We start from the raw sequence: 12,186 nt of genomic DNA on the forward strand, positions 1-12,186 counted from the left end.
ATGTCTATTGCCCAGTCTGAAACATCCTTGCCCCCAGGAAATCTTGAATCTCTCATACCAGCATACAGAAGAAATATCTGAGAGGGAGTGGGAATGAGGTAAGCCAGGAAATGCAAAGTCAGGGGAAAATCCAACTCATGCCATACTATTCCTAGAGATCTTTCCATTCATTTGGGATCATGCAGGAATATCGTCACCTACACAGCACAAACTGTGGGCCCTGAGGCACTGTGGGGCCAGGATAAAAGGCAGCCCAACTGGGGGCTCTCTCCACCTCTCCTGTCACCTCCTGCTCCTTGGGAACCAGGTGAGTTGGAAGCCCCTTTCTCCTGCACCCTGTGCATGGCAGCATTGACCTTTGTGGCCCTTGTTGCTGCTCCTTGTCCTTCTGGGGCTGTTCTGCAATGGTGCTGGTGGGGGCAGAGGGGAGAGCGTGTGTTCTGTGCAGAGGCTGAGGCTGGGCTGAGGTGCTGATTTTCCTCCAGGTTAGGCAGGAGCAGAGCTGGGCCTGGCTGAGCTGGGCAGGAGCGTGCTGGGCTGAGGCAAAGGATGCCCAGGTTGGGGCTGGCCAGGCTGGAGCTGTGCAGGCAGCAGGGGCCTTGTGCTGCTGGGGGTGCCTTGCGGGCTGTGTCTGAGGTGTGCGTGTGCTCTGCTTCCTCCCTGCCCTCTGTGCCAGGTGCAGCGCCAGGCTCCAGACATGTCCTGCTCTGAGAAGTGCCAGCAGTGCCGGCCCTGTGAGCCTTGCTGCCAGCCCGGTGGCCCCTGCCCGCTGGCCAGCAGCTGCAATGAGTGCTGTGTCAGGCAGTGCCAGAGCTCCCACGTTGTCATTCAGCCGCCTGCTGTGCTGGTGACCCTGCCTGGGCCCATCCTCAGCTCCTCCCCCCAGAACACCGCCGTGGGATCCTCCACCTCTGCTGCTGTTGGCAGCATCCTCAGCTCTGAGGGAGTGCCCATCAGCTCTGGGGGCTTTGACATCTCCTGCATCACCAACTGCTATGGTGGCAGCAGGTGCCGTCCCTGCTAAAGATTGTGCCGCCAACATCCTCAGGCAAGAACCTCCAAGAGCTTGGATCATGGTGATGGAATGATGGCAGAACTTAACACATTGGGTTTAGGCCATCAGACAATTGCTTCCGTCTTCTCCTCTTCTCTTTTTTCTCTTCCCTTCCTTTCCTGTCACCACTACTCAATGCCTGCCTAGTGGGTCCAGCTGGCTTCCTTCCCTTGGCAGCCCATGACATCAGACATCCCTGCTGCATATTCGTGGCTGCCCTTGGGGGCCCTCTCTGAGCCTTCTGCTCCACTTCTTTTGACTCAATAAAGTTCCTTTTGCATTCAAACCTTGGCCTCTGATTCCTCCTTCTTTATCTGACAACTCCGCCAGTTTGCTTACTGGAAAAAGGGTGGAGGAAGCACAGTGTTGCAACTCCTGCAGTGCAATTTTATTTGTTACCTTTACCTTGAAACTGGCAAAGATATCCTCTCTCTGTGAGTTCGGTGAGGCATAGAAACAACATGTCCAGGAAGGCTTTAGATTCCTCAGCCCTGCATGGGTGCAACACCAGTCTGGACACAACTTGGAGCAAGTGTGTGGTTTAAACACAACTGGTTTAGTGAGTGCCCAAATGCTGAGGAAAGGAGGATGGGAAAGAAATGGCCTTGAAGTTGCCTTCCAGACCAAACCATTTCCAATGAAATCTGCTTTCTCAGAGGCATCAGCAGCGGGACAAATGTGCTCAGTGCTGGGCAGCGCTGAGTGCCCTTTGGACACAGCTGGAGCTGACTCAGTCACAGCTGGCTGGAGCCACTGGACTCTTCTCACAGAGCCCATTCCTGCAGCCTTAGGTACAAAGTGTGCCATCAGGAGCAACCATGACGCAGGAAGAAGCCCTGCTTCCTGGGAAATTGCCAGCCATCACTTCCTGAGGGAAGGAGGCCATAAATTGATTTTCTTTCCCAGTGTACTTGCGCATGCATAAACTTTCATTTTAGCTTTGGAAAACTGCCTTCTCTCAAACTTCAAGTAGACATCAGTTTGGTTTTCTCTTGTCTTTCTGCCTGAGAAAGGGGATTGACAGAGCAGCTTGCTGGGCACCATCCATCCAGCCAAGGGCCACTGAGCACAGCTCAGAGTCCAGGCCAGGGCAAGAGCAGGAATGAGCTGCAGAAGCAGCCATGGAGTGCTGACCAAAGGGAGATGCAATAGAGAGGAAACAAGACCACAAAGAACACCTTCTGTCCCCTATCCATTCCCAAAATGGGCCAGGAAAATAGGCTACACGTGAAAAAGCATGGGATGTCACAAAGGGAATCGGGAGAGATGGGCAGGGATAGAGGAAGAATGAGAGTGATGCCCTGAGAGCTTTGCCACAAAGAAACCCACAGGAATGACACAGGTTCAGGTCAGGTGCCTGCCTGGAATTTCACCAGACCATGATCCAAGCATTCTGCCTCCTCTGACGTGTTTATATCCTGGCAGTTCTTGGATCTCTCATTGCTGGCACTAGAAGGATTCTTTAGATAGGAACGCACAGGGCAGAAGCCAGGAAATAGAGGCTGCAGTGCAGGAAATCAGGACACAGCCCCTACCATTAACTGGGATGGTGCACATTTGACATGAGCTGGTCACAAAATTATGGCTTCCACTAAGGTGCCTGTGGGCCTGAGGCAGGGCAGGACTGCTATAAAAGGCAGCCCAAGTCTCTGCTCTCTCAGCCACTTCTCTCACCTCCTTCTCTTCAGGAATCAGGTGAGTTGGAAGCCTCTTCTCCTCCTGCAGCTGCTGCTGCTGCTTCAAGAGCAGCTCTTGCCTGGCTGGAGGTCTCAGCTGAGAGGGGCTACAAGAGCCCATGGCTGGGAGCTGCTTCTGCTGGGAGAGGACCGGGCAGAGAAGGTCTTGTGCAGACAGAGAGAGGCTGGGACTTGTCTGAGGTGGCTCCTGGGCTTTGAGCTGGGCACTGCAATGGGGGCCAGGAGGTTCCTTGGCTGCAGGGTGTTTGGGTGCTGTGCTGCTTCTCACGTGTCCTCACTTTGTGCTTCTCCCTGCCCTCTGTGCCAGGTGCACCTGTGAGCCCCAGCCATGTCCTGCTGCAAGCCCTGTGACCCTTGCTGCCAACCCGGTGGCCCCTGCCCGCTGGCCAGCAGCTGCAATGAGTGCTGTGTCAGGCAGTGCCAGAGCTCCCACGTTGTCATTGAACCCTCCCCTGTGCTGGTGACCCTGCCTGGCCCCATCCTCAGCTCCTTCCCCCAGAACACCGCTGTGGGATCCTCCACCTCTGCTGCTGTTGGCAACATCCTCAGCTGTGGCGGAGTGCCCATCAGCTCTGGGGGCTTTGACATCTCCTGCATCACCAACTGCTATGGCAGCAGTTGTTGTCGCCCCTGCTAAAGCTGCTGCAAACATCCTCAGGCAAGAACCTCCACAACCTCAGAACATGGAGCTGCACTGAAGATGGATCTTTGGAACAATGGATTTGTGCCCTTCATTTACTCCTGTTTCTTTCCACTCTCTTCCCTTCCCTGCCTTTCCTGTCTGCACCACCCAATGCCAGCCTAGTGGGGCCTGTTTGCCTCCCTCCATCCCTCTGCAGGCCAGGCAAATGGACACCCCCACTGTCCCCCTGCGTCTACTCCTGGTGTCCTCTTTGAGCTGCCTCCTTCTCTTCCTTAGACTCAATAAAGTTCTTTTGCATCCAAACCTGGCCCTCTACTTTCTCCTTCCGTGTTTGGGAACTCTTCCATTCAGCTCACGGCTAAAGCTGGAGGAAGCCGAGGGTGGATGCTCCATGGTGGCCTTTGCTTTGTGGCTTTCTATTGTAGCTCCCAAACAAACCCCTGGCTTCCCCAAAATAGTGATCATCAGGAGATGATGATGTCAAATGGTGACAGAGAATGGGAAACAGCAGTGCCTGGGGATATTCCACAACCTGCTCTCTTCAAACACCCCCCTCACATTAGTCTTTTGCTCAGCTTCTAAGTTCACAGGCAGAACTGAATAGTTTCACAGGATCAAGTGAGCATGACAGTGGAACCAAAACCAAAAGTATCCTCGCACCATGTTGAAGGCTGCCACTGTTTCCTCTTCTGGATTTGAGAGAGCAAAAACTCCCCCATATTCCAGCATTCACCTCCCAGACACGGATAACAGTTTCTCTCCACATCCCTCATTCTCCATGACAGCATCATTTTCCCACAGCTCCTGGACAATGAGGCAAAGGCCTCTGTGGTCAGGGGCCTCCCCCATCCCCACAGAGTCACCCGAACCCTGTCATATCAACCCTTCTCCATGAGTCGGGAACAAGGACCCTGGGCAACAGCTGAGGGCCCCAAGGCTGCCTGGAGGTGGCATCACAGGCATGGCCTGGGTTTGGGATTATCCTTGAGAGATGTGGGTGCTGTGGCCCTGTCCAGGCTCCTGCAGAGAAGCAACTGGGGGCTGAGTGTGTGTCAGTGGCTGGCACTGCTGGGCAGGGAAGGCCCTACAGGCCGTGCAATGGCTGGGCTGAGAGCTCAGCTCAGGCCCAGCTGTGCACACACAGCCAGGGCACTGACACACTGCCAGCCTGGCCAGGTGTGCTCAGAGATGAGCCCAGAGCACAGAGCCCAGCACACGGGCACAGGCACACGGCCAGGGCGCTGCACACAAGGGCCCTGCCCTGTGCACAACCATCCCCGTGCAGGCCAGAGGCTCTCAGGGGCTGTTCCCAGCAGGGCACAAGCACAGGCATGTGCAGACACTGGCACACACTGGGGCCACAGCCACACTGCCACACACATGTCTGTGGGGGAGCACATGGGGCAGAGGCCTGAGGAAGGGATGGGACTGAGGAGATGCTGGGGAGCTCCCAGCCAGAGCAGATTCTGGCAACACCAAGCAGGACAGAAGCTTAGGCAGCACTGCTACAGGAGTCTCATGCACTGTGAAGGACGAGGAGGAAGGCAAAGAGGTTTTACCTCAAAGGCAAGGCATGAAGGAGAGCTGTTGGCTGATGAGCCAAAGACTGGAGGCCTGGGAGAAGATGAGGCACTTCCAGTCAGAAGGAACATGAAATATCCCAAAGAATGCCTCAGGCAGCCAACACCTCCTTCCTTGTGATCCTTTCTGCACCTAGTTCATGTCTCTTACCCACACGGACACATCCTTGGGCCCTGGAATCATGGAATCTTGCATACCAGCACTCAGAAGAAGTGTCCCTGAGGGATTGGGAATGAGGTAAGCCAGGAAACGCAAAGTCATTGTAGAGGGAAAATCCAACTCATGCCATTCCATTCCCAGAGATCTTTCCATTCATTTGGGATCATGCAGGAATATCGTCACCTACACAGCACAAACTGTGGGCCCTGAGGCACTGTGGGGCCAGGATAAAAGGCAGCCCAAGTGGGGGCTCTCTCCACCTCTCCTGTCACCTCCTGCTCCTTGGGAACCAGGTGAGTTGGAAGCCCCTTTCTCCTGCACCCTGTGCATGGCAGCATTGACCTTTGTGGCCCTTGTTGCTGCTCCTTGTCCTTCTGGGGCTGTTCTGCAATGGTGCTGGTGGGGGCAGAGGGGAGAGCGTGTGTTCTGTGCAGAGGCTGAGGCTGGGCTGAGGTGCTGATTTTCCTCCAGGTTAGGCAGGAGCAGAGCTGGGCCTGGCTGAGCTGGGCAGGAGCGTGCTGGGCTGAGGCAAAGGATGCCCAGGTTGGGGCTGGCCAGGCTGGAGCTGTGCAGGCAGCAGGGGCCTTGTGCTGCTGGGGGTGCCTTGCGGGCTGTGTCTGAGGTGTGCGTGTGCTCTGCTTCCTCCCTGCCCTCTGTGCCAGGTGCAGCGCCAGGCTCCAGACATGTCCTGCTCTGAGAAGTGCCAGCAGTGCCGGCCCTGTGAGCCTTGCTGCCAGCCCGGTGGCCCCTGCCCGCTGGCCAGCAGCTGCAATGAGTGCTGTGTCAGGCAGTGCCAGAGCTCCCACGTTGTCATCCAGCCGCCTGCTGTGCTGGTGACCCTGCCTGGGCCCATCCTCAGCTCCTCCCCACAGAACACCGCCGTGGGATCCTCCACCTCTGCTGCTGTTGGCAGCATCCTCAGCTCTGAGGGAGTGCCCATCAGCTCTGGGGGCTTTGACATCTCCTGCATCACCAACTGCTATGGTGGCAGCAGATGCTGTCGTCCCTGCTAAAGATGGTGCCGCCAACATCCTCAGGCAAGAACCTCCAAGAGCTTGGATCATGGTGATGGAATGATGGCAGAACTTAACACATTGGGTTTAGGCCATCAGACAATTGCTTCCGTCTTCTCCTCTTCTCTTTTTTCTCTTCCCTTCCTTTCCTGTCACCACTACTCAATGCCTGCCTAGTGGGTCCGGCTGGCTTCCTTCCCTTGGCAGCCCATGACATCAGACATCCCTGCTGCATATTCGTGGCTGCCCTTGGGGGCCCTCTCTGAGCCTTCTGCTCCACTTCTTTTGACTCAATAAAGTTCCTTTTGCATTCAAACCTTGGCCTCTGATTCCTCCTTCTTTATCTGACAACTCCGCCAGTTTGCTTACTGGAAAAAGGGTGGAGGAAGCACAGTGTTGCAACTCCTGCAGCGCAATTTGTTACTCTTGCCTTCAAACCGGCAAAGATATCCTCTCTCTGTGAGTTCAGTGAGGCATAGAAACAACATGTCCAGGAAGGCTTTAGATTCCTCAGCCCTGCATGGGTGCAACACCAGTCTGGACACAACTTGGAGCAAGTGTGTGGTTTAAACACAACTGGTTTAGTGAGTGCCCAAATGCTGAGGAAAGGAGGATGGGAAAGAAATGGTCTTGAAGTTGCCTTCCAGCCCAAACCATTTTTAAGGAAATCTGCTTTCTCAGAGGCATCAGCAGCGGGACAAATGTGCTCAGTGCTGGGCAGCGCTGAGTGCCCTTTGGACACAGCTGGAGCTGACTCAGTCACAGCTGGCTGGAGCCACTGGACTCTTCTCACAGAGCCCATTCCTGCAGCCTTAGGTACAAAGTGTGCCATCAGGAGCAACCATGACGCAGGAAGAAGCCCTGCTTCCTGGGAAATTGCCAGCCATCACTTCCTGAGGGAAGGAGGCCATAAATTGATTTTCTTTCCCAGTGTACTTGCGCATGCATAAACTTTCATTTTAGCTTTGGAAAACTGCCTTCTCTCAAACTTCAAGTAGACATCAGTTTGGTTTTCTCTTGTCTTTCTGCCTGAGAAAGGGGATTGACAGAGCAGCTTGCTGGGCACCATCCATCCAGCCAAGGGCCACTGAGCACAGCTCAGAGTCCAGGCCAGGGCAAGAGCAGGAATGAGCTGCAGAAGCAGCCATGGAGTGCTGACCAAAGGGAGATGCAATAGAGAGGAAACAAGACCACAAAGAACACCTTCTGTCCCCTATCCATTCCCAAAATGGGCCAGGAAAATAGGCTACACGTGAAAAAGCATGGGATGTCACAAAGGGAATCGGGAGAGATGGGCAGGGATAGAGGAAGAATGAGAGTGATGCCCTGAGAGCTTTGCCACAAAGAAACCCACAGGAATGACACAGGTTCAGGTCAGGTGCCTGCCTGGAATTCCACCAGACCATGATCCAAGCATTCTGCCTCCTCTGACGTTTTTATATCCTGGCAGTTCTTGGATCTCTCATTGCTGGCACTAGAAGGATTCTTTAGATAGGAACGCACAGGGCAGAAGCCAGGAAATAGAGGCTGCAGTGCAGGAAATCAGGACACAGCCCCTACCATTAACTGGGATGGTGCACATTTGACATGAGCTGGTCACAAAATTATGGCTTCCACTAAGGTGCCTGTGGGCCTGAGGCAGGGCAGGACTGCTATAAAAGGCAGCCCAAGTCTCTGCTCTCTCAGCCACTTCTCTCACCTCCTTCTCCTCTTCAGGAATCAGGTGAGTTGGAAGCCTCTTCTCCTCCTGCAGCTGCTGCTGCTGCTTCAAGAGCAGCTCTTGCCTGGCTGGAGGTCTCAGCTGAGAGGGGCTACAAGAGCCCATGGCTGGGAGCTGCTTGTGCTGGGAGAGGGCAGGGGAGAGAAGGTCTTGTGCAGACAGAGAGCGAGGCTGGGACTTGTCTGAGGTGGCTCCTGGGCTTTGAGCTGGGCACTGCAATGGGGGCCAGGAGGTTCCTTGGCTGCAGGGTGTTTGGGTGCTGTGCTGCTTCTCACGTGTCCTCACTTTGTGCTTCTCCCTGCCCTCTGTGCCAGGTGCACCTGTGAGCCCCAGCCATGTCCTGCTGCAAGCCCTGTGACCCTTGCTGCCAACCCGGTGGCCCCTGCCCGCTGGCCAGCAGCTGCAATGAGTGCTGTGTCAGGCAGTGCCAGAGCTCCCACATTGTCATTGAACCCTCCCCTGTGCTGGTGACCCTGCCTGGCCCCATCCTCAGCTCCTTCCCCCAGAACACCGCCGTGGGATCCTCCACCTCTGCTGCTGTTGGCAACATCCTCAGCTGTGGCGGAGTGCCCATCAGCTCTGGGGGCTTTGACATCTCCTGCATCACCAACTGCTATGGCAGCAGTTGTTGTCGTCCCTGCTAAAGCTGCTGCAAACATCCTCAGGCAAGAACCTCCACAACCTCAGAACATGGAGCTGCACTGAAGATGGATCTTTGGAACAATGGATTTGTGCCCTTCATTTACTCCTGTTTCTTTCCACTCTCTTCCCTTCCCTGCCTTTCCTGTCTGCGCCACCCAATGCCAGCCTAGTGGGGCCTGTTTGCCTCCCTCCATCCCTCTGCAGGCCAGGCAAATGGACACCCCCACTGTCCCCCTGCGTCTACTCCTGGTGTCCTCTTTGAGCTGCCTCCTTCTCTTCCTTAGACTCAATAAAGTTCTTTTGCATCCAAACCTGGCCCTCTACTTTCTCCTTCCGTGTTTGGGAACTCTTCCATTCAGCTCACGGCTAAAGCTGGAGGAAGCCGAGGGTGGATGCTCCGTGGTGGCCTTTGCTTTGTGGCTTTCTATTGTAGCTCCCAAACAAACCCCTGGCTTCCCCAAAATAGTGATCATCAGGAGATGATGATGTCAAATGGTGACAGAGAATGGGAAACAGCAGTGCCTGGGGATATTCCACAACCTCCTCTCTTCAAACACCTCCCTCACATTAGTCTTTTGCTCAGCTTCTAAGTTCACAGGCAGAACTGAATAGTTTCACAGGATCAAGTGAGCACGACAGTGGAACCAAAACCAAAAGTATCCTCGCACCATGTTGAAGGCTGCCACTGTTTCCTCTTCTGGATTTGAGAGAGCAAAAACTCCCCCATATTCCAGCATTCACCTCCCAGACACGGATAACAGTTTCTCTCCACATCCCTCATTCTCCATGACAGCATCATTTTCCCACAGCTCCTGGACAATGAGGCAAAGGCCTCTGTGGTCAGGGGCCTTCCCCATCCCCACAGAGTCACCCGAACCCTGTCATATCAACCCTTCTCCATGAGTCAGGAGCAAGGACCCTGGGCAACAGCTGAGGGCCCCAAGGCTGCCTGGAGGTGGCATCACAGGCATGGCCTGGGTTTGGGATTGTCCTTGAGAGATGTGGGTGCTGTGGGCCTGTCCAGGCTCCTGCAGAGAAGCAACTGGGGGCTGAGTGTGTGTCAGTGGCTGGCACTGCTGGGCAGGGAAGGCCCTACAGGCCGTGCAATGGCTGGGCTGAGAGCTCAGCTCAGGCCCAGCTGTGCACACACAGCCAGGGCACTGACACACTGCCAGCCTGGCCAGGTGTGCTCAGAGATGAGCCCAGAGCACAGAGCCCAGCACACGGGCACAGGCACACGGCCAGGGCGCTGCACACAAGGGCCCTGCCCTGTGCACAACCATCCCCGTGCAGGCCAGAGGCTCTCAGGGGCTGTTCCCAGCAGGGCACAAGCACAGGCATGTGCAGACACTGGCACACACTGGGGCCACAGCCACACTGCCACACACATGTCTGTGGGGGAGCACATGGGGCAGAGGCCTGAGGAAGGGATGGGACTGAGGAGATGCTGGGGAGCTCCCGGCCAGAGCAGATTCTGGCAACACCAAGCAGGACAGAAGCTCAGGCAGCACTGCTACAGGAGTCTCATGCACTGTGAAGGACGAGGAGGAAGGCAAAGAGGTTTTACCTCAAAGGCAAGGCATGAAGGAGAGCTGTTGGCTGATGAGCCAAAGACTGGAGGCCTGGGAGAAGATGAGGCACTTCCAGTCAGAAGGAACATGAAATATCCCAAAGAATGCCTCAGGCAGCCAGCACCTCCTTCCTTGTGATCCTTTCTGCACCTAGTTCATGTCTCTTACCCACACGGACACATCCTTGGCCCCAGGAATCATGGAATCTTGCATACCAGCTCTCAGATGAAGTGTCCCTGAGGGATTGGGAATGAGGTAAGCCAGGAAATGCAAAGTCATTGTAGAGGGAAAATCCAACTCATGCCATTCCATTCCCAGAGATCTTTCCATTCATTTGGGATCATGCAGGAATATCGTCACCTACACAGCACAAACTGTGGGCCCTGAGGCACTGTGGGGCCAGGATAAAAGGCAGCCCAACTGGGGGCTCTCTCCACCTCTCCTGTCACCTCCTGCTCCTTGGGAACCAGGTGAGTTGGAAGCCCCTTTCTCCTGCACCCTGTGCATGGCAGCATTGACCTTTGTGGCCCTTGTTGCTGCTCCTTGTCCTTCTGGGGCTGTTCTGCAATGGTGCTGGTGGGGGCAGAGGGGAGAGCGTGTGTTCTGTGCAGAGGCTGAGGCTGGCTGAGGTGCTGATTTTCCTCCAGGTTAGGCAGGAGCAGAGCTGGGCCTGGCTGAGCTGGGCAGGAGCGTGCTGGGCTGAGGCAAAGGATGCCCAGGTTGGGGCTGGCCAGGCTGGAGCTGTGCAGGCAGCAGGGGCCTTGTGCTGCTGGGGGTGCCTTGCGGGCTGTGTCTGAGGTGTGCGTGTGCTCTGCTTCCTCCCTGCCCTCTGTGCCAGGTGCAGCGCCAGGCTCCAGACATGTCCTGCTCTGAGAAGTGCCAGCAGTGCCGGCCCTGTGAGCCTTGCTGCCAGCCCGGTGGCCCCTGCCCGCTGGCCAGCAGCTGCAATGAGTGCTGTGTCAGGCAGTGCCAGAGCTCCCACGTTGTCATTCAGCCGCCTGCTGTGCTGGTGACCCTGCCTGGGCCCATCCTCAGCTCCTCCCCCCAGAACACCGCCGTGGGATCCTCCACCTCTGCTGCTGTTGGCAGCATCCTCAGCTCTCAGGGAGTGCCCATCAGCTCTGGGGGCTTTGACATCTCCTGCATCGCCAACTGCTATGGTGGCAGCAGATGCTGTCGTCCCTGCTAAAGATGGTGCCGCCAACATCCTCAGGCAAGAACCTCCAAGAGCTTGGATCATGGTGATGGAATGATGGCAGAACTTAACACATTGGGTTTAGGCCATCAGACAATTGCTTCCGTCTTCTCCTCTTCTCTTTTTTCTCTTCCCTTCTTTTCCTGTCACCACTACTCAATGCCTGCCTAGTGGGTCTGGCTGGCTTCCTTCCCTTGGCAGCCCATGACATCAGACATCCCTGCTGCATATTCGTGGCTGCCCTTGGGGGCCCTCTCTGAGCCTTCTGCTCCACTTCTTTTGACTCAATAAAGTTCCTTTTGCATTCAAACCTTGGCCTCTGATTCCTCCTTCTTTATCTGACAACTCCGCCAGTTTGCTTACTGGAAAAAGGGTGGAGGAAGCACAGTGTTGCAACTCCTGCAGTGCAATTTTATTTGTTACTCTTGCCGTCAAAACGGCAAAGATATCCTCTCTCTGTGAGTTCGGTGAGGCATAGAAACAACATGTCCAGGAAGGCTTTAGATTCCTCAGCCCTGCATGGGTGCAACACCAGTCTGGACACAACTTGGAGCAAGTGTGTGGTTTAAACACAACTGGTTTAGTGAGTGCCCAAATGCTGAGGAAAGGAGGATGGGAAAGAAATGGTCTTGAAGTTGCCTTCCAGCCCAAACCATTTTTAAGGAAATCTGCTTTCTCAGAGGCATCAGCAGCGGGACAAATGTGCTCAGTGCTGGGCAGCGCTGAGTGCCCTTTGGACACAGCTGGAGCTGACTCAGTCACAGCTGGCTGGAGCCACTGGACTCTTCTCACAGAGCCCATTCCTGCAGCCTTAGGTACAAAGTGTGCCATCAGGAGCAACCATGACGCAGGAAGAAGCCCTGCTTCCTGGGAAATTGCCAGCCATCACTTCCTGAGGGAAGGAGGCCATA

General features: G+C 55.3%; 1 protein-coding gene and 2 pseudogenes across 1 annotated transcript; all 3 read left to right on the forward strand.

Moving 5' to 3' along the window:
• Positions 1-697: 697 nt before the first annotated feature.
• On the forward strand, positions 698-1,024 carry LOC136567360 (feather keratin Cos2-2-like). The gene has a single exon (XM_066566952.1). The coding sequence runs from the start codon at positions 698-700 to the stop codon at positions 1,022-1,024; it is 327 nt and encodes a 108-aa protein (XP_066423049.1).
• A 1,592-nt stretch (positions 1,025-2,616) lies between these two features.
• LOC136567378 (feather keratin Cos1-2-like) lies at positions 2,617-3,388 on the forward strand (annotated as a pseudogene).
• Positions 3,389-7,734: 4,346 nt separating this feature from the next.
• LOC136567321 (feather keratin Cos1-2-like) lies at positions 7,735-8,511 on the forward strand (annotated as a pseudogene).
• The last annotated feature ends 3,675 nt before the right edge of the window (positions 8,512-12,186 follow it).

This window comes from Molothrus aeneus, chromosome 28, assembly GCF_037042795.1.
Source record: "Molothrus aeneus isolate 106 chromosome 28, BPBGC_Maene_1.0, whole genome shotgun sequence".
Lineage (NCBI taxonomy): Eukaryota > Metazoa > Chordata > Aves > Passeriformes > Icteridae > Molothrus > Molothrus aeneus.